The sequence below is a fragment of the Trichoplusia ni genome, chromosome 3, assembly GCF_003590095.1.
Source record: "Trichoplusia ni isolate ovarian cell line Hi5 chromosome 3, tn1, whole genome shotgun sequence".
NCBI lineage: Eukaryota > Metazoa > Arthropoda > Insecta > Lepidoptera > Noctuidae > Trichoplusia > Trichoplusia ni.
Genome location: NC_039480.1, coordinates 8926699 through 8950230, shown reverse-complemented (window position 1 = coordinate 8950230; position 23532 = coordinate 8926699). Strand labels below are relative to the sequence as shown.

The 23532-nt window shown below is 34.3% G+C and overlaps 1 protein-coding gene across 1 annotated transcript; it reads right to left on the bottom strand.

Annotated features, from left to right (window-relative positions):
* Positions 1 to 5202: 5202 nt before the first annotated feature.
* Positions 5203 to 10324, bottom strand: LOC113491791. The gene is made up of 5 exons (XM_026868955.1): positions 10048 to 10324; positions 8605 to 8704; positions 8080 to 8316; positions 6142 to 6268; positions 5203 to 5582 (listed from the first exon to the last, which is right to left on the bottom strand). The coding sequence occupies exons 1-5, from the start codon at positions 10068 to 10070 to the stop codon at positions 5404 to 5406; spliced, it is 666 nt and encodes a 221-aa protein (XP_026724756.1). The 5' UTR covers positions 10071 to 10324; the 3' UTR covers positions 5203 to 5403.
* Between the last annotated feature and the right edge of the window lie 13208 nt (positions 10325 to 23532).

Genomic DNA, 23532 nt, shown 5'->3' with positions numbered 1-23532 from the left:
GCTTATCGCCTCGTCAAAAATCAGGTCAACCCGCGCCTATAAACGTTTCACGCCAAAAAGAGAAAAAAAAACAACACATATTTCAAAAATGCAAAATTAGCTTGAAACTCGAGGTATCTATTTAATGGTACCTTATTTACACTCGAACACTCTTGTTTTGATAATTCCAAGAAGACATGAAGACAGATTCGATAGTTATACATACGTTCGTTTATATGGAACACCGATTTAAACTCATAATAGCGTGTTTTCTGCGAAAGGAATGAATGGGGCGAACGTGCGACTATTTCGGAGTATGGCACTTTAAAGTACCGCGACAAAATCCCTCCGTGCCAATAGGTACGCTGGTATTAAATGTAGAATTGATGACTGACTGCTAGAAGCTACTTTCATGTATACATCGTTAATAACTAGATAATAATCATAGTAAAAAATATTCGGAAAATGTGTAATTTCGATTTTTCTTTCATTAGTTATGTTTTGGAAATATTTGCACATAAGTATATAGGTTTTGATCTGGTCAATGTTCCTTCTAATCAAATGTGGTTAAAATATATCAAAGGGGTAAATTAATTTCGAAAGGTTACAACCAAATGGGAAAATTGTATCACTTTATGAAAATAATGATGAATAGTTATTTTGTCTATTCCTCCTGTACTATTCCTATGCATATAATATTATTATTCGTCTCATTTGATAAAAAATGGAAATCGTAACCCATTTAATTCACTTGCGACTTTCCAAGGTTACCAGCCAAATTAAAATTGTTTTCATGTAAGTCTTAATGAACAGTTTCCTACACTTCAAGCTTTTAAACTTGTAGGTTGAATCTTAAGCTCCAAGTCACGAAGATGTCGATAAGATTTGCTGACTCAGAACGTTGAACATTCAGTGCTGCTGGCATCTTAAGTATCTGTTAAGTTGGCATTTCGCTTACACTTGAAAAAATAAATGCCAATTGCGCGCTACACAATTTTCTTCTTAATGTAAAAGGCAAGGATTTTTTATTAAACCAGTAAGTTTATTAAATTTGCTCCACATTAATGTACCTACCTGAACTTAAATAACTATAACCTGTTTGCAAATATTTAACAAACATTAATAAACTTAGTAAATACTGCATCAAATAAAATGAAGTTAAACTAAAAGCGTTTGATTTTACAACTCCATTTCATACGGCAATTGTCATGGCGCTATAAAAGCGAGTGTTGTAAAAACGGAAAGTTTACGAACGACATTAAACAGTGGTTTTGCACTATGTTGCTGGCTTTCCGACTGATTGAAATTGGGCTGACTCTACTTGAATATACATGAATATATAACTAAAGTCAGAATAAGTAGTACTCTTTTACTGATATGCAGCTTGAAAAAAGATAAAAAAAAATGCGGACAACATCACATACATTGTTCTGAAACCAAAGTAAGTTGCTAAAACACTTGTGCTATGGAATTCAGATACAACGAAGGTACCACAAACACCCAGACCCCAGACAATGTAGAAATGTGATTTTTTTTACATTGACCCGACCGGGGATCGAACCCGGGACCTCAGAGCTAGCGACACCTTGAAACCGGTGCGTACGCCACTCGGCCATGGAGGTCGGCATAATCAAAAAAGACAATAACTGATTTACAGAAGATAAACTAGTTTTTACATGCGTACAAAGTATGAGGTAATTAGAACTTCATTAAAACTCTAAAAAAAAACCTACTATCTCTTCTTATTACGAACAATTTAAAAAGACACGGATGGATATGAATTTGAGAACTAACGAAATTAGCATCATTGTTTAAATAGGGAACAAAATATTTAGAATTCATCTGTAATTACATAACCCATAGAATTCTATGGGATGGGACACTATTATATCGACTTCATTAACAATACACAAATATGTTGGAAAATCAATAACATAGAGCATTGCGTTAATAAACCATTCTGTGATTTGTTAATCCGTCGACTAGAATACTCATTATCCGGATGAGATGATACGGATCAATACGGTTATAGATAATTGAGCTATTATATTATATTGTTTAATTATATCAGCATTCAAACTAACAAGGAATATTGTTTCGGATTTAATAGTACGATCGGCTGGCCGGATTATGGTTATTAACGAAATTTGAATTCGCTGGTTAGATTCGTTCATGTTAAATTGCTGGCTTTTGGACGTAAAATCTTGTTTTAACTTTTTATCAAGAAGGTACTTTTATTTAGTGCTAGAGCTACGAAAATGTGTTTTCGTAATAGAACTTTTAATAATAAATGATATCGTTAATAAGTGACAACAATTATTCATGAATTTTAATTGTATTTAACATTGTATTGACTACAGATTTTAGTTTTATTTTCGCGATACAACGTAGTGATCGCATTCCTCTAGTTTTTCTGCCTAGGATGCGGCGTTTAAAGCGAAAAAGGGGGCGCATTTTTTAACAAAAGCTCGACAATCTGACCGCCGCCTTAACAATGGGGCCACGAAATGAGCTCGGGGAACTTTGCCTTTCCTACTCAATTACATCGAAACAATAAGAGCATACGTACCACGAAACAATGGATCATTTGTATAAGTTTTCGTTTTATTGCAAAACATGGCGCGTGCCTGGGAGTTTTTGTAAAGCAATGCTGTGTCTATTGTGCGTATCTTTCTTCTGAACTTTGTTAACTATGGCAAGCGATATAGAGAGATTATGTTATATAGGTGCGAATGTCGGTGAGCTAGTGTCGGGACTACGTGCTATTACTTGTCAGTCGCTGAAAAACATACGTTGTCACTAGCCGCGCTGTACAATTCTTACCAATAAAACTATGTCTTTTAAAGGGTTTCTATTTATGACCTAACATTAAGGCAGTGTGATGGGTGATCTTGTTGTGATAAATGGATTTGTCAGCAAGAAATGCAGGTTTGATTCCAACACAGGTCAGTACTAAAGTGTCTTTTTTATGTACTTGAAAACACAACAAACAAAAGATCAAAGAAAAGAAAATTCCAAATATATTTTGAAATCGCTCTTTCAAGGTAACTAAAATAATAATTACGTGCATCTTTGTCGACAACTTAATTTATCTTCAAAACTCGTTCCATACACATTGAAATGAGTACTAAATTTTGAATGTGTGCGTTAAACAAGTTCTAAAGGATTTAGTTTCATTGCTCCAAGTTTAATTAATTTCGTGTTGGGATAAACCTAGTCTATGAAGCTTCACTTGAGTATAAACGTAAGGCTTTATTTAGCTCATTGTTTGATAAGATTCCTACAATGACATGCATTCTGCTTTTGTTCAACTCTAGGTTGACTAGGTTGGTCTACAAAAGAAAGTGGTTAAAGAATATTATATAGAATACACCGATTTGAACGATTTTTTATTAATATTCACCTTCCTCATTTGCTGTCTGTTATTAAATCAAATCCATTCCCAATATCTGATTGAGCTAATACTTACATAACGGTATGTATAGCAGTGACATGGCAGCTATTTATTTATTTTGTTTTAAATAGTGTATTGAAGTCAGTTTTTAGGTTAATTATCTTTATGCTTGACTGAAACATGCTTCTCTTAAATTTTTTCTGTAACTTTTTGAAAGTAAATTTTGATTTCTTAATAAACATTTTATGTTATAAATTCTTATGTTAATATATAGCATGGCAAATATTTATGTATTAAACAGAACGCGACAGTAAATGTATCTTCTTTTAATCAATCATGATTAACATGGGGTAAATTTAAGCCTGCGGTCCGATGGTTGGACTCAATTCTTTAACAACCTACGACATAAGGATTAAAGGCCTTTAAAAATGATGGTTTATTTAATATTTGTTAAACCAAAACCTGATATTAATAATATACTCCAGATTTATATGTAAGTAGGTTTAATTTTCTGCACTTATTATTTGTTAGTTATTTGGTTATATTTAAGTTACATTTCGTAAAGTGTGATAAATGCGATGGTAGAAATATTGCAGTGTAGATGTGTGTTTAAACTTCTTATATTACAGGAGTTAGTGAATTATACAATCCTAATTATAAATACTCTGAATCTCTAAAGCAAAATCGGTAAAATTATTGTAGCAGCAGTAATGTGACATCCACTTCCATTACTTCTATGTAAAAGCCTACGTAAAGGCCTGACATAACTGCAAAACTCTCAACGTCTACGTAACTATTTCTTTCAGAGACTCATTGCACAGCACGGATAGCCGAGTGGTTGAGGTCACCACTCCAAGCCCACTGAGCGCGACGTGTTGCGGGTTCGATCTCCACGTAGCTCAAGCGTTTGTGTGATCCACGACTGCTTGTTTTGTTGTCTAGGAGACTTGTGATTTGGATGTTTGTGAAACCCCCCTCGACACAAGTATTTAATTCCTTAGTGCGGGATCCGTTTTAACCAAATAAAAATCTCGACCATTTGGAAACAAAAATGGCGGTGCAGCGGCCCTCAAACTTTTAATTAACAGGACCAAGTAAACAGACAAAATAAGCTAAAGTTAAGTGAAATAAAATAACAAAACTTAGTACTTATGTTAATGTTTCAGACTGTGTCATCGATCAAAGTCACTTAAGACAGATTAAGCTGTAAAGTTAGAGGAGGTTGTTACAATCTTTGTTGCAACAGTACGTATTCCAGAGAGAATGCACCATCGGTGTATCTCGACGTACCGATATTAAAACGTTATTTGATTTTGTTTGTATCATATTAATGTATGGCTTATCACTGTTCCTAAAAAAAGCACATATTAAAATAATGCCTGAATTTAAAATAAATATAAATCTTAATAATTTGATCTTATTTGCACTTGAATAATTAAGTTCTTCAAGCTTGTAATTTTAAATGCAGAATAAAACTATCGCAATATTCTCGGAAGGCATAATACTCGCATTGGCGACCTGGGCCTTCCGCAGAAACTATTACGGCAAAAGTTAAATCAGTTTTGTTGCCTCCTTCGAGGCGGTTTCATCCGGTTCAAGGGATCCTCTTGTGCATGCTATTTTGAAAGCATCGTTTTAGCCCGTTTACGTGAGCAATGGGTCAAATAATTAGGTTAGGCGGGCTTTGTGGTTAACATATGCAACGACTAAAAGATAATAGATTTCAGAAAAACAAAACCACACTTTCTCGTTAGCTTCAATTTGATGCAGAACAGTTTTTAGATAAGACACACAAATGTATAAGTAAACAAATATTTTCATTTCTCAATATTTATTAGCACTCAAATACTTGAAGGCACACTAGAAATAAAATAACATATATCTTTAATAATTTAGTTCACAGAATATGCTTTTTGTGAATTAAAACCCCGTACTACTCCAATTTCTTCTAAAGTGCATAAATGCTTTAGGAAATGCATCATAAAATCTCGGTGTAACCCAATCTTAAATTAAGTGTTTTTAACAAAACATTACGCGTAAGCAATTTTATCATCTTTTTCCGTTAAGTTAATTTTGTCGATGGTCTTAGGGTAAGAGAACATAGCGTTACAGACAACGTCAGAAGTCTGGTTGTTTTCTGCCAACTTAAGCTCTTGCTCCAGCTGCAAGGCGTACCGGTAGTACAGAAGAATGAAGTATGCTGACAAACCTGCAAAATCACAGATTTAAAGAATTGAAACTTTGTTCAATTTGTTTTCTCAATGGGCAATTCCCTATTTCTCCTTCCAGAACAGGGGGTTATTTCGGTAATTTAATTCTACATATAATGGCTCATCCTAATCCTCAATTTGTCTTTAATTAGTATGAAGTATTAGCTAAATCAATTACATTATCTTAACAATATTTTAAAAAAAAAACGCTTGCCTAAAATGTGCGTCATCTTTCAAGACAAAAGGGTACTTAGATCTGCACGAAAAATAATAAATACATTTGCAAAAAAAAAATGGCGATCATAAAATGGTAGGTATTCTGCTAAATTTATTCATTCTAAATTGTAAGCCATCATTTCAATAATAACGGTAAGCATTAAAATGTCAAAGCCACACTGCCAACATTTCAAAGTCTAACAAATATGTATATTGGTTTTGCTAATTGTGCCAATGTTAGATAGTATTTAATCGCTATAAATTTATTTAAAGTACATAATTTTATTACTAACATTAACACAAGCGCATCAAATAAGTGTTTAAAATGGTGTATAAACTTACCAATTTCAGTGTAACAAAACACCATAGAGTTAAATGTATGGGCTCCATACATAAGCACGCCCACCATTGAGAGTATAAGTCGCATGGAAGCAACAGTCACATGAGTCTTAATGTGGCCAGGTTTTTTCTGGAAATGAATAACGGTGTATAAGTAACAAGCCAAAATACTCTTTGCTGCGATCAAAGACACGCAGTCAAAATCAGTTTTAACATACAATTTAAGAAATTATGAAAAAGATATCAGGATAGAAGTATTGTTAATTTTATAAAATGGTATTTATTTACTGATAGTCTAAGTAGGTACAGATGACACAGAGACTGGGCATATCTTAGTCTTTTTATTTTGTTTGTACTATTTTGATTACTTAACCATTTTTGTTTTCCTCGGGCTAAATAGATTTTTTCTTCTCATGCTCAGTCAAAATAGTCAAGTAATTTGATTCTAGGGTAACCAATCTACATCTAGATCAATTTAAATATTAATCAATCGTTTAAGTTGCTTTTTCCCTTAACTGTAAAGTTTTTCCTTAAATCCAAAAATGATTCTAAAAAAACAGTTTCAGTGTATATCAGTCAAATAGTCCTTTCTTATAACTATCTTCCAATACGATTGCGTGCTCTAAATAATAATAAGAAATAAGAAAATTAGCGCGGCGGGTCTAAAAGTACACTTTTATTAATCGTTGGAAAACTTTTCTTTAGATTATCGTTTTTATTTATGGTTTGTGTTAGCTACGTAACTAATATGATACAAACGACGTCGTTTAGGTATACGTTATGAGAAACCAAAGTCAATGTTTCCCCTTCATTATTTACCGTTGAGGGTAACACCATAAAATTACTAATCGCCGATCAAGAAGGTCTGTAGGGTGGAGGTTTACAAACTAAGGACAAAGTGCTATGTCCAGCGGATGTTGCCAACTACAAACTTTCAGCTTATTTGCTAATGTACTTCATTCAACTTAGACGTAGTAGGCTGGTAATGCGGGAAATTGTTTTCATCATTTGGATATTTTACATGCTATCGGTAGGTTGATTTTGAAACTGGATGACCCAAAAATATAGGTTTTTTAAGATTCTGTGACAAGAACTAATGAATTGACTGCACGGATGGATTGAGGTGCTAACATCAAACCAACCGATCGCGGCGTGTCGTGGGTTCAATCCCCGCGTAGGACAAGTATTTTGTGTGATCTACGAATGCTTGTCCTGAGTCTGGGTGTCTTTGTGCCTGTGACTTGAATATTTGTGAAACCCCCACGACACAAGGATTAAATTCCTTAAAGTGGGAGTCGTATTAATTTTATTAATAAAAAAAACTTATGAAATGACAAACCGGTATTTCCATTTATTTTTCTTAAAAATTTTGAAACTAATATTACTGTTAACTAATGACGAAATAAATGTCTTCTATGAATCTGTGGAATTTCCAATATTGCGATTGCGCAATTTACTGTCTTCCCACGTACTCCTCGTTCCAATATTAAATCAAACCCTTCCTATCCACACATTACCTTAAACTTCGAAATGTTTCAACAAACGCACTTCTAAACAAGGAACAAGTTGGCAATACCTAGCGGTAATTTGGTACAAACTGGCAATCCGCCAGCCAAGTAACTCAAACAGAACGAACATTTATTGTAGCAGTAGATAATGCTGACCACACTGTTCTATGTATCCCAAGTATCCTAATAACCGAAGTAAACTGTTTTTAGAGTTTCCGTCTACATGAAACGAACCTTGTAATCGAAAAAAAAATAGTTTATGTTAATACAAGCCCGGTTTTTATGTTTCTATCATTGTGTTTTTCCAAGCCATAATCTATCACTCAACAGTTTTTATGGGAACGATTAACAAATATCTAACACATCCACACAGCAATTTGCGCCACATATTAGGTATTTTTGGAGATTAAAGACATATATTATATATACATACCCTATGCAATCCAATAAGCAGGACAATATTCATGACCAGCCAGGCTACATTCAGACAAGCCACTAGTACAATCACAACGATGGTCAGGTTAAACTTCGATCTATCCAAGGAGTCCTCATCAGGTATTTGGTCACCATCCTCATCCAGCTTATAGCGAATGTAACGGAAGCCATGTGTATATATTCCCAAAAAAACTAAGGTTCCAACAAAAAACATGGAGATTGCGAAATTCAGAACCTGAAAAGTAAAGATATCAGATATTATGCCTATGAAAGAACGAGTACCTATAGGTTTAACAAACTTAAAAGTAATTCTATTTGTTTTTGTATATGGTTTATTTCACACTATACAAAACCGTTTTTAGAAAAAGTACCAATTAAATTGATTATTTATTTTTAGAACGAATATAATCTCAATGTATTACAATTACCGCCCACTAACGGGAGACTCAATTAGACTACTCAATTCAACAAGTATATTTAATTATTATAGTAACTGAATTTTAAAATCGGGATGTTACTTTACCAAACTAATATATCCTAGAACGAAGCAGCAAGTCTTCAGCGGGATGCAGAAACAGCATTTCGTTAACAAGGAGCATCCTAGGTCCGATTTAGGGTAGACACTGCAAAAAAATAAATTTTCTATAAAATTGAAAGGTCCTCATAATATTTCAGCGTCTTATTTATGTCAAAACGGATTTTATCTAGTAGACTAGAGGAAATCTCTCCAGATTTTATCTAGTAGACTAGAGGAAATGCCGTGGCCGCATCTGTTCATGATTTAGGTTTCTGATTGGGTCCAAAACTAGTCGGGCGATCCCGGTAAACACGATAAACAGTTTTTACATGGCGAACTCACTGTTACAAGTTAAGTAAGTATTTGGTGGTTAAAAATCAAAGTGCGTCATTACCTTGTGCAATAATTAACCGGAAAGCGAATATTTACAAATAAACGGCTTTGTTTAAAAAATGTTGTGTATGTCTCACAATGCTGGAATGTTTCTTCGTAAACTTTACATGCGTTATTTACATTAGCATAATATATACTCACGCCTGTTGTCAATTATGGGTTGGCAGTTTGTACGTGGTTTTTTTTTCGTAGTCTAATATAGCACATTTTTATCGATATTAGATGGGCGTTTAATATGTAGTACGGGAAAATCTTGGCACAAATTTGCCTCGAAATTAATAGGAAATATTTAAAATCACAAGACACCTGCCAAAACATAGTGAGTAAATATGACGAGACTTTATATTGTGTTTTGAAATAGCTGTAATTTGGTCCCATAACAATTTGATTGAGTTTGGTTGTATGTTTTTATTGTTAACATAATGTTATGTCAGCCCTACTGTCAAGTAGTAGGTACTAGGTATCTCTGGTCCTGATAAAATTCTCCAGAATAATGGTAGAGGCAGATTTAACAAGCCGTTAATATAATTTATTATGATTTACTAAAGAGCTTGCTAGACTAAGGAAATTGTTTCAACACTGCCACATTAGTTCCCGGTTAATTGTTCGTTTTTTTTTTAAGAATGCATTTTTTTTTTCAATTTTTCTGCTAGATAGCTCCTTCCTGATTGTGAAACAAGCGATAAATGGGAGGAAGAAAATGTTTTCAGGCACTATACGTGTCGAGGTAGAAAAACTTAAATAAACAAATATGATATTTTACAATTTATTCCAACAACTCAAATTAAATATTTTTTTTTGCAAATACGATTATAAATAATTATCAATTTAACATGCCGACAAGAAATGTCGAAATAAACTCAAGGTCCCGTTACATACATGTGAAATATATATTTATTTTTCACTGTGGAAAAGCAGCTTACTGTAAAAATTATACCGATAAAAGTCTTTATAAGCAGATATTAGAAACTTTCTGCAAGATTATCGCATGAGCTTTAATATTATTTTAAGTTATTTTAAGCTTCAGTTGAAATACAACAATAAATTGCTACTCACTTTTCATACGGTATTGCAGTCATATCGGCAAACAAAATTTATTGAACAACACTTGTTTAAAAGAAACGACGGTAAACACGCCCGTTAACGTTTACTAACACAAGGCAACTGGTACACCAGCCTGCGCAGGATTGCATTTTATAGTAACAATACGAGTGTTTACATGCGAGTTCAAGGAAATGAAAGCAAGATTTTTCTTACGGGTTTTATGCATTATTCTCGTTATGAAAATATTATGATTACGATTCAAAGTCAAATAACATTACCATTACGCTAAGGCGACATATTTATTGTAGTATATGGTCAAGGAACATTATAGAAATGAGGTATAGGGTATAGAAATCCCATATTATAAATACGATGAATGAAAGTACGTGATTGCAATTGTACGTGTGGGTGATATGTGATTTAGATTTCGACGAAATTTAGTATTGGTTGGTGGACAGCTTAAATTCACACGTATTCTACTTTTATCAGACTTTGTCAAAGAAAGGTAATTGAACATTACCTTTTACAGCTATAAACGATACCCACGCGGGCAAAGCTGCGATCGAAATCTAGTTCGTGTAACATTATATTAAATTGTATTAAAACAGTATTTAAGTAGCTTGATGTTTGTCCCCAACACGCCAATTTTACCATAAAAAAACTATATGCAAAATACAATACCAAATGAATACACAATCGTATTTGTGTGTGGAGCTGTGAAAATTCATGGGAAATACTGCAGTAAAGATTCACATTCAAACAATAGTGCCCCGTTTGAGTTGGCGTATTATGCATATACAAATGTACAAAAACTCTCATTTAATCTGTTCTTCAAGTATTTTATTTTGAACTGCATGGACAAACTATGTGGTATAGACCACCACGCCAATTAGCACTGTGCACGGTGTGATGTGATATCTATCAATCCTTAAATCGTACAAGCATTATTTGACTGTCTTATTAATGTTACTAATTTTCGTGGGGGAGGCCTTCGTCCAGCAGTGGACCGTGATAGGCTGAATTGATTGATTGATTGTCAATTTTCGTTTCCAGCTTGGGAGCAATTATCAATATATAATATAGAAAATAAAATTTTATAGAAACATATATCATGTATTTTCCTTTTTGATTATGAGCGTGAATAGTAAATAAATTAATGTTTAATTAGATTGTTCACGAAAACACGTGTTCATGAAGTTTTAAAATACTAAATGACCAATAATATTCTGATTTCCGTATTATGGCTATGTTGTTTGTTCTAAATTGCGTGTACTTTTCAACGGTTTCATAAAGCAAATATAAGTGATATTTACTGTAGAGTTCACTAAATAGAGGTATTGTTATCATTACAAAATAGGTAAATTTACCTAAATGTTATAATATTTTATACTATTTATTCAGTTATCTGTAATTTTTTTCTTATGTTGAATTTATTGATATTGTTTGATGAGGTATTTTTCTCTAGGGGTAAAATTTTAATATATAGAAGCTAAGGCAACATTTTCAATGTTTCACGGTGCAATTCAACTTGAAAGAAAGAGAAATATGTTTGGTAATAAGCCAATATATCTAAAGGTTTACCACACACACATTTTTCTCGAGTTGTGTAGAAGGACGCTGATCTTCGCCACGCAGTGTGGATTACTTGGAAACATGACGCTGGGCTATCCTAAGACAATTGGTATTCACTTGTAATCAATGCGATATTAAAGCGGTATATGCGGTCTTAGCTGATTGTCATAGGTTTGAAAATTGAAACAATATTGAAAGTTTTGTCAGTGACATATTTTTATATTATTTTCCCATTTTGATTATACTAATAGCAATATGTACTAATAGCACTCATATTAAATGTTGTGTAACACTGATTATTAATTCTTTTTATTTATTTACCTCTCCTTTCGGGAACCAATTTTTTTTCACTTGTCGCATAGCTATCGAAAGTTATGAAGTTCAATTATTTGAAAACTTGCTTTTGCTGGAGGCTCCGCTACAAAACGAATGCGATCCTATGGGAACACAAAATCGTGATAAAAAGGATGTGTATGTGTACCAAATTTTATGCAAATATTTCACGTTTTAACGTGAAAGAGTAACAAACATCCATCTATACTTTCAAACTTTTGCATTTATAATATTAGTAGAATTCCGTAAGCAAGTCCGGACTCCATAAATATAAAATATAGTAACGAAACATTTTCAGTATAGTAATCTTATACGTGGGTCACTATAATACACCAAGGCAGAACACGAGAATACAATAAATCATGCTTGTTACCTCCGTAGTGACCAAAACATCCAGCAAACACTTGCGACAAAACTTTCCAATTGATATGAAACATTATGCGCTTGGGGACTTCCTCGAAGAATTTGCTGCTGCGGGTATACTTTACAGCATAAATGTTTTGAGTTATCTAAAATAAATAAAGGAGGTTGTGTGCGACAAATTATTGTAGGTTAGTTATTTTATTGTAAATAATGAAGTTTAATTAAATCCGTCATAATTTGTCATGAAAAAATTACATGAAAAAAGATTTTGCTTGTCTGCTTTGGACTCAAGAAACTCTAAAATACAATTGAAATTAATCTGAACCCGATGGTGTTTTCAACAGTGATTGGCCACCTGCCAGTTTGCAGCATTAGATTAGATATATGTATATAATCACATTATATTGTATTTTCACGTATACATAAGCTGCAAAAATTTCAGCTCAATCAGAATTCGGGAAGTGGGTCAACTTAAGATTTGATTACAGGCCTACATACTGATAACGAGACAGGTGAAACCAAATAAAAGGTTATAAAAAGAAAATTACCTGAATATTATATCATTATTGAAATACTCAAAGATTACGAATGTCTCTGAAAAGACAGATTCATGAAATAAGCATTTTGCATTTAACTGCCGCATGTCAGACGATCAATGAGCCCAACTAATAAAACCCAAGAGGTCTGAAATCAATCGGTGATGGCGGATAATATTTTAACTATGTATTAGACAGAAAAGAAGATATACGGAAAAATAGAAGACTGCGACTTGCAGTGGAAAAGGAACAAGAAAAAAAAAGCCTTGATAAAAGTTACAGGCTATTTAACAGCATTTTTCTCGAAAGGCGTGTTAACTGGCGACACACAACTAATAAACATTTTAAAACTTATCCAATCCCTAATACATTTTAAAACACGCCCACAATATATGAAGGTTGAATTGAGAAACTTAATTACCTACAAACTCGAATCTAATTAGGTTTAGGGTCGTTAATTACGTCGATGTTATTGTAGACCTAAAAAACCAGTCTAGAACTGTATTAGTCTAATTGAGATTCTCAACTGTTAAAGGTTTTCATTGAATACTATAGAAATTAGGTCATCATCGGCCTAGCCTTTTCCCAACTATGTTGGGGTCGGCTACCAGTCCAACCGGTTTCAGCTAAGTACCAGTGTTTTACAAGGAGCGACTGCCTATCTGACCTCCTCAACCCAGTTACCTGGGAAGCACGATACCCCTTGGTTAGACTGGCTGTCAGACTTTTTTCAGCTTCTGACTATCTGTAACGACTGTCAAAGATGTAGGAATAACAGCCGGGACCCACAATTTAACGTGCCTTCCGAAACACGGAGGAACTCGTTATGACAAAGATGGTCACCCATCCACGGACCAACCGCGTCAAGCATAGCTTAACCTGTGATCGAATCACTTATGCGGTTATAGCTTAGCCACGAGCTCCTCTATAGAAATTAGGTATATTGATTAATATCATACCTTAAATCCACAAGAATTATTGAATTGCTGTACCATCATATTAAATTTTTATTTTGACTCTCCATTATCGTATTTCAATGAACTTCATACAGATTGTTTCAACAAACAATTCAAATCAAACTGCAGTGTGCCATGTTCCACCCTCATTTCATATTGAAAAGTGAACCTAGTTCCACATCGACCTTAAAACTGTAACAATGTTTAACTACCCGTATTTCCCCTCTATAAAATTCTTACAAGGATAAATTTACCCGCACGAAAACGGTGGCTGCTCTGGTTCAAACTAGTTCAAACCGGTTTGAAATGGGCATTTTTTTATTATTTTATATTCCTAGTTCAAACAGCGCTATTCATTTAACTGCAGAGTCAACAGGGCGCAACGGCACACTTGGTTTCATACGAATCAGAGCCCGGTATCTGGTTACGAATGACGACAAATGTTGGTCTTCCTACTTATAATGTAACTTTTCCATTTGGGACGTGATGAGATGTTTGAGTTTGTAAAGAAATGCGGTTTTGAAGAGGATGCAAGACTTATTTATGTAGAGCCAGAACAAAAAAAAAAATTAAAACTTTTGGTTTTATTCAAACTTGCCTTTTTATTAACTAGATGATAATAATAAGTCGTTAATGTCAATGGAAATTACCTAAATTAATATGGACATCAAGCTTAAAAACCCTCTACAATGATTTTTAAACAAAATGTAGTTTATTTACTTTAAAAGGAGCTATGAACACAAACAATTTGTTGACGCTAAAAAAAAGAGAAATTAGATTATGCATGGTGAGTATTAAGCTTTATAAGTAACGGATACTTTAAGTTCGATCTGTTTACACGTTACATTTTCAAACAGTTTAATCGTTCAATTCAAATATAAAAGTTTTGTAATGGAATTCAAAACAGCTGCTACATACCACGTTCTTGGCATATGAAATCGAGCGAGCCATCGGGCCGTGCTATAATGTTGCCATAGATCAGGTCTAAACGCTCCTCGCGGTGCCATTCATAAGTTGTATGATAAAACGCCACTTTGGCTACCCCAGAAACTTTCCCCTCAACGGAGGAATATTTTCGTAAAATTTAAATCCGAACCCGATTGGATATTTTAACGCTTTTATTTTATAGTGTTCCCACATGGGAACTCGTTTCGGGAATATGTTTATCTGATTTTGGCATTAACGAAATATAAATACAGGATTTGGAGAACACTAGATATTGAAATAAAACAACGTTAGTGGTGTACAGGCTGGTTTATCATTAGTAAGTGTATAAACGTATTATTTTATAATGATTTAAACCATCTCTACATTTTTCACTACCTGAAAATGACTTATTTCGTTCTGTATCTCAATAGTACGAAATACTTTCGCTATTTTATTATTAAGTTAGAGATAGCTGTTGTTTATTTTCATGCACAATAACACAGTTTTACGAAACAAGGCATAACAAGCTGTTCATTATTATATCTTAATAGTAAGTAATCACCCACAGCCCGTAAACAATGTCGGTGAATATTAATACCCGAAAATTGTTTCCATATTAAAGTTATTTACGATAATGTGCGATGACCATGTAATTAAAATATGGTGTAATCCTTAATTCGTTCGGGGCTTGATAAACTGTACCTTTTCGTTCATTGATTACCAAGCGGTAATGTTAAAACAAATTAAGTTTGAAACTCGGGTTTTGTTTTTAATCAGTTTGTTGGCCCAGTTACTCTCATCATTGGCCTAGCCTATTCTTAATTATGTTGGGGTCGGCTTCCAGTCTAACCGGATTCAGCTAATTCTATTTAACAGCATTTTTCTCGAAAGGCGTGTTAACTGGCGACACACAACTAATAAACATTTTAAAACTTATCCAATCCCTAATACATTTTAAAACACGCCCACAATATATGAAGGTTGAATTGAGAAACTTAATTACCTACAAACTCGAATCTAATTAGGTTTAGGGTCGTTAATTACGTCGATGTTATTGTAGACCTAAAAAACCAGTCTAGAACTGTATTAGTCTAATTGAGATTCTCAACTGTTAAAGGTTTTCATTGAATACTATAGAAATTAGGTCATCATCGGCCTAGCCTTTTCCCAACTATGTTGGGGTCGGCTACCAGTCCAACCGGTTTCAGCTAAGTACCAGTGTTTTACAAGGAGCGACTGCCTATCTGACCTCCTCAACCCAGTTACCTGGGAAGCACGATACCCCTTGGTTAGACTGGCTGTCAGACTTTTTTCAGCTTCTGACTATCTGTAACGACTGTCAAAGATGTAGGAATAACAGCCGGGACCCACAATGTAACGTGCCTTTCGAAACATGGAGGAACTCGTTATGACAAAGATGGTCACACATCTACGGACCAACCGCGTCAAGCGTAGCTTAACCTGTGATCGATTCACTTATGTGGTTATAGCTTGGAAAAATTATATCTGTAAGAATCATAACAGATAGATAGGTTTCAATACCAAATACTCTTATAATAATTGCAGTTGCCACTAGTAACACATATCCAATGAAACAAATAAAAAAAAACTGTTTTCCGACCAAGAATGTGGACGAATCCCAATCAAAATTAAAAAGCAATCCTAACTAACGAAACTGTGTTGAAAACTTTTCCTCTAAGCACAGAAACGATTCAGTTGTCACTGGTGCATCTGAGGAGAATCCATTAATCCAATTTGCGGAGTCAGCCAATCGTAGGAACTCCTTTATTGGATTCCTCGCGACAGTCCTCGTCAGCCTCACAGTTTGTTGGCAAACATCTTTTAAAGACGGTTAAATGCTTTTACAGATCTTGATACGATATTTTGTCAAACTGTATGATCGATTAACTGGTTCTACAAAACTTTTAGTTAGGATTTTAAAAAACATAATCTTCAAAAGTTAGTACTTACATTTTATTCTCCTACTGATAACAAACTAAAATATGAAAAAGTTCATTTATACTTTAGGTATCCTCCGTGGACTAAAATAAAATTGGGAACACCGAAAAACAAATAAGTGAGAAAATTATCAAAATCAAAAAGAGCAAACACGGATACTGTGCTGAAATCACTGAAATAACATTATTCAGAGCACGCGACATTAAAGGTATGAACCTGAAAGAGAATTATAATGAACCCGGCATGGCCCTTTTCACGTACGTACATAACTACTGAAAAATAATGACTTTCGCCGCTCTTAGGTTTACGCACCTGAAAATGTATAACCTCATCCTGAAACAGGGTGTATTCAGTGTATTGTACTTTTGTTTAATGTATGCCATCCCTTTACAAGTTCCCAGTACTTGTTTGTAATTTTGGGTGGTTTGAAGATTCACAGAAAAAGGTTTTTCCTTTAAGTAGTATTGACGAATAAAATAAAATTTATTCACATACTAAGAAACTGTTATCAAATCAGAACAGTCGATAACTTATAATTGCGTTTGTGTCAAAACTTATTTATTACTCCGGACCCAACGAGAATTTGACGGATTAAGTGCTTGCAGCAACTCAACCCAACAACGTCTTTAATTTTAAACTAGCAAACCATCTCTCGAATGGTGGCAGAAAAAATACTTTTCACATTAAACTTTGTCCGGAATCAACACTGTTCAATCCAAAATGTGTATAAAAAAGACATATATGATAATGATTATATGATATATGATAATGATGTGAACAAATTTCAACCACAAGACTTAAGGATCATGGCAATTCATCGAGAGAAAGGGAAGGTGGTACATGTAACAAAAATGCAGACTTTAGAAGAGGGGCTAAACGGGAAATTATCAGAAGACGTTCTCGCGCCCGACGATCCACTGATAGAATTTTATTCAGATCCGGAACCCCAAAAACAACGGCAATATTTTCATTTATTTTTTGCTCACACCTCTGATCTAGGGGTCAAAAATAATGTTGGTTGGACAAAACGCAATGATGTCGATAAAATACTTATTTTTACACATATTATGTTTGAAATAACCTAAGATCTGTTTAATAATAAGCATAATGATTAATTTGCGGGAAACAGGCTTAATTTGTTTACATAATTATAGATATGTGAAAAGAGTAACTCATAAGGAGAATACACCAGGAATGAAGGTACATTGCTAATTTCAGAAAACTATTCATGGTATGTTGAGTAGAAAATAATAATAATGCGAAGAATAAATCATATCAACATCATAAAATATTTTTAGGCTAGTGAGAAAGAAATGAAAATAAGCTCAAAAAAAGTAGACATGTTATATTAGTAACGAATATTAAAAATGTGTCTTGAATTTTCAGACTGAAAGAGAGCAAGGGCTAATTTGTCTATTTTGTACATTAAGAAGTAGTTATTGCCCATTTGGGAGTAGCATTTACTAGTAAAGTGGAAGAAGGCTGGAAGGCTTCAGTAGTAACATCAGTATTTAATTTTTTTCATTTGCTTTCTAAAACTCTTAGCTTAATTATTCAAACGATTGATGACTTAACATAAAATTACAAGAGTACAAACAATGATATGTTTCTTATTCTGGTTTCCATAAAAGCTTAAAATAATCCTCTTAAGGGCCTTTGCGTGAGCGAGATGCCGTTGCGTGGAGTGTAGTGCAATTTTTTTCTTTAATTGAAATTAGCTCATAGTCCAGGCCTTGGGTATAATTTCCTTTCTCAATTTGAATTGTAACATTAATGTACTACAACATTTATCTACTCACACAGCCCATTTTTGACGGCTTAATTATTTGACTCTACCTTTACTTTTTGTATGATATGATTCTGCTATCATGATCTAAGTGACCCTCATAATAATATGACCTCCTTAAGAGGAAACTCAGTATATTTATGGTGACAATGGGTCGTAAACGAAAGCCAGTTGCAACACAAGCCGCTAACGAAGCGAACTGTCCGGGGAAATCAGGCCGTTTTTATTAGCTCACAGCATCAATCGTGGTCATTCGAACCTATTAAGAGAGTATCGTGGGGAATTAAGTGGTAATCAGTTTTGTGACTGTCATTTTCTTCACTTAGGTTTCCTGGGAAGTAAAATGGCATGGTACCACGTTTTGCTTAAGCTCGATTTTTTTCTGTGATCTGTGAAACTGCAGATGGGCAGACGGCTAGACGAACAAAAAAGATTCTTTACCTTGTACGGAAACTGAAACTCTTCTATGTACCTACATGAAAATTAATCTGTACCACCTATAGAAATCATTCCGTTCATTCATTCGGTTAATTTATGTTAGCTAAACATTTTACATTAACAATTTTCTAGTATTCCTTCTAAAACCTTCTAAAACAGTACTTTCTAATTATACAGACCTAACGAAAAAATTTAGTCTGCGAACAACTGGCAGCCTAATGCCGTCAGTTGTACTTAGTTAACTACTTAAACATACTTAGCCGGTGCTTAGCGTTACTTAACGACTATTGGATGGGAAAAAAGCGGAGCCTTGTGGCAAAACTAAGTCGAAACTACTTAACTATTAACTATACGCCTTTGAAGTCCGTGTGGTATCTTCATACTGGCTCGAAGGACTGATTAAATTACTTATACATGTTCAACGCTGTGGAAAATGTGTTCTGCTTATAATGGTTTATTCTGGATTTCCAGTGAGTTGGTAAAGACCTTTTCATATGAATAAGTTATCTATATTAATATTCTAGATAAATACTTGTTTGTCGGCCTTTATATCAAAATCATATTAATGGTGCAGCGACTAATATGAAACAATGTAGTGTACTTTATACGATTAACTTAAGACTGTTGACGAATTAAGATGGAAAACTACATTAATATTATGACGGTTAACGTATTTTTTCATCAATTTTACCTTATATAAAAGATAATTTATTCAATACTGTGCGCCCCACCTGTCGCATCTTTCTGCAGAAACGAATATTCGGGTAACTTAGATATTATGTGCTAAAGAATTTATGGAAGAGACACTGTAATTTCTACTAAAGAACTTACTTTATATGTCATTTGATTCTTCTAATTTTCATTTGTTTTGACTGAAAAATTGTTATGTTAGAAAACAATTTTACTATGTACCAAAGAACTGTATCTCATTAGACAAAATTCTTTTGTTTGAAAATGTGTGTGGCAGATTTTTTATTCAATATATTCGTCCGCTGCTGGACATAGGCACAAGATGGCGGGCAATTGAGGACAATTGCCCGCCATCGTGATATCCCTGCACGAAATTAATTTTATCTTCAAGTTCAAAAAATAAAATAAATTATGGCACTCGCATTTTAGATACTCAACTTTCTATCTTAGAAATATTATTTCAATATAGACAGACTAAGTATCCAAAAATCAAAAAATAAATTGGCCGTCGGTTGTTCTGAAAAGCCTTTAAAAGCAATTACAACATGAGGAGAGCATGCAATAAAATTAGACCACTAACAAATACCAGTCTTGGCATCGTAACGGACCCACAATACTACAAATGAACCCATCTTTACAAAATTAGCTTCCGAAGAACCTTATAAAGGCACATCCAGTTCGCCAACCCCGCGATTATGAACATTCAAGAGTTTTCGGGTAAATTCGTTTTGTATGCACGGCGGCGGGCTTCGGACGCCCCGCGACTTACAACTTCGTATCCATTATTTTATACAAATTGAAATGTCAGCAGGCTGATTTGACTATCGTATTTTCCAGCCGGTGGAGCCAAGTTTTCCTGCTACCGGACTGTGTCAAAATTATAGGTAAAGGTATACTTAAATCAGCGAATATTGAAAGGTGTCTTAACTGTGACTCTTTTATAAATTTTAAATTGAATCAGATATATTACGATTGTTAGAAGTGAGTTCAATTGAATAAATGGTCTCTTCATCACTGGTATCATAAAATACGCATTAAAGTTTTTTTTAAAGCTGTTACTTACTGGTCATACAGTACCCAGTTAACTACAATTAGCTTGAAACATTTTGCTATACCTACCCAACCAAAACTGTTTCAATTGTTACGGTAACCCTCTTAGCTACTTCAAACCGAATAACCGCCGTGTTATTTCCCGTCTAAAGGTTTTCTCGTCCATTTTCCAGATTGAAAGTCGTAGATAACAGTTTGATTTTACAGTTCCGTCGGACGGACCGTGGCAATATCTTGAAATTTTAATCTTAGAAAATATAACGGAAATATGATTAGTTTTGAAATTCGCTGCAAAAGCTACGATTTCAGGAAATGTGGGAAATATTTTGTAATTTTTTTGAAAGACTATTGAACATAAGCGAAACGTGGCTATTTTGAAACAATGGTTATTGTCGTGGCTATTGTTTTACAGGGAATTTACAAGGAGCATTCTATTAAAATTGGTGATTTATTTTGTATGTGGTGATTACGATTTATTTGGTGATAATCAAAGTAATAAAACTTCAGCCATCATCAGCATAGTCTTTCCCAAGGGTGTTCGACTTCTAGTCTAACTGGATGCAGCTTAGTACTGTATTGTCATACAAAGAGCGACTGCCTTTCTGAACTCCTCAACTCAGTTACCTGGGCAACACGAGACCCCCTACCAAGACTAATTGTCCATCTTTCTAGCTTTTAAATCTGTAACGTAAAATAAATAACAGTCGGCAAAGCCCACAATTAATAAGCCTTTCGAAATATAGCCAATATAACAAAATTTAATTACGTCACAAATTACCTTTATTTAGCAAAAGCGTAGAAACGGCGTGTGTTTGTCAGTTTGTATATAGCTAGTTTAAACAATAGTACTGCAAATGTATTTCTGTCATTAACATAGAAACTGGTCAAATGCGACACTGGGTTAGATTCAAAAACACTAAAGACAACACAATTTTGCAAACAAAAAGGGAAATCACCCATTATTTTTTTTATACTTTATTGACAACAACAAAGAAGCACCATCTTTGATAATTTCACCTCTCGATCAGCGTTCACGAAATATAGCCTGGTGGCAGACGCACTTACAGACAGCGGCTACGAAATGTCGGCTTCTCAAGTTGTGTTCACGATGACGTCATTTTCCCCTTCATGCGCTACCGCTAGAACTACAGCTGGACCCTTCATACACAAGGGCGTCGGTACGTGCACATTCAAGTCTTCACAAAATTCAGCCACCGCATGGAGAGACAGTTGTATCGCTGGATAGACTGAAATCGGCGTACATCTACACTAGAAGCCCTACAAACACAGCAAGCACGACGAGCATCACTAGGACCGGCAGAGTATGCAAGCCTTTTTTCTGTTAGGCGGGGAAACCCTCGGAAGGAACGTGTAGTGTCAGACTCTTACTGGGTAAACCTAACTGCCGGGTGGGTCGTTTTGTTGCCGACACGTAGAAATGCACAGCATTGCTACACCGAGCCGGCCGCGGAGAGTATGCGTCGCGTAGGGGGTACTGTGACGTACGCTTACGTGCGCATCTGTCACATTTAAAATCAACTGTCTGTCGTTCCAGACATGTATAACCTAGTGATAAAAGTGTTGTTGTGTGTACAGAATAATATACGATCCTATTTCTACACTATTACTCTTGTTTGACTTCATCGTTACTTCACCGCTGCGACAAGGTTTCTGTTTTATCCTTGCAGCCTTGGTTATGGAGCCCTGAAAAGCATGTCACTACCAAACTTGATGAAGGGGTAAAATAAAAAATGAATAAAACCAAAACGTTTGCACTCATTTATTATCTCATCACTCGTATTTAAAGCAACGATCCACGATCAAATTCTTACAAATACATCTATAATTAAGTTAGTCGTATATAAACTTAAACCTAACTGTACAGTTTTGTAAAGATTTCGCTTTTGTGCATTGTCAAACGATACCTTGATCCTGTGCCTGTAGAATGAGCTTTGAAATTAGGACACAATACAATTGTGGATGAGGACAGGGCATTACAACATTGTGTAATGGTGCCTTGCAGTAACACCGATAGCAATCTAGGATTTGGAGCTCATCGATCTTAATTTAAGTAAAAAACATTTCAAATAAGAATGCTCTAATATTTTCCTCACAACCCAGTCACAAAAAATCTATTCGCACAAGCGATAATTGTTGGTTTTTGATTATCTTTTAAAGACAATGCACAAAAGTTGTACGTATTCGTACAGTCATCATTAAAATGTTTCATGAAAATTCCTTAATTAATTAGTAGTCAAGTCTATATCGGTAACCGCTAGCAAGAGATGTCGCTATACAATTTATTTTACATCTCTTTCTAGTAGGCAATGTTAAAATAATAGCACAAACCACAAAGAAGAGGTCGTATTATGATGTGTTAAAATAATTTTAATAGAAACTTTGTAATGTGCCCGGCTACATCTCTCTTTACTTAAAGATATTCGTACAGGAGGCAATACAAATCTCCGATGCTCGGAGATCAAAGCGACTACCACCTTTTTAACTTATCGAGATTCGTATTTAGACTTTCTGGAAAATAACATGACTTGCATAGCTTTCATTGCGTCATGTACAAAGAGCTTTATAAATCAATACGGTATTTGACAAAAAGAAAACTGCATTGTACGCCAGACAGATTTCAAAAAATATTGCATACATATTATTTATTTTATCTCGTTAACATAAAATGAAGAATGAATACAGTTACTTAAGTCTCGCGTGACGTCACTTACCAGTACGCTTCTTACTGGCAAGTGATTTTACTAGCCCAAACTACCATATATTTCATCAACTTATTTTACTTACTTTTTAAGGATCTGATGAAATGAAAAAAACGTATTCAATATGTTTTTGAAATCTGGCTAAAGGACTAATCCATTTATATTAG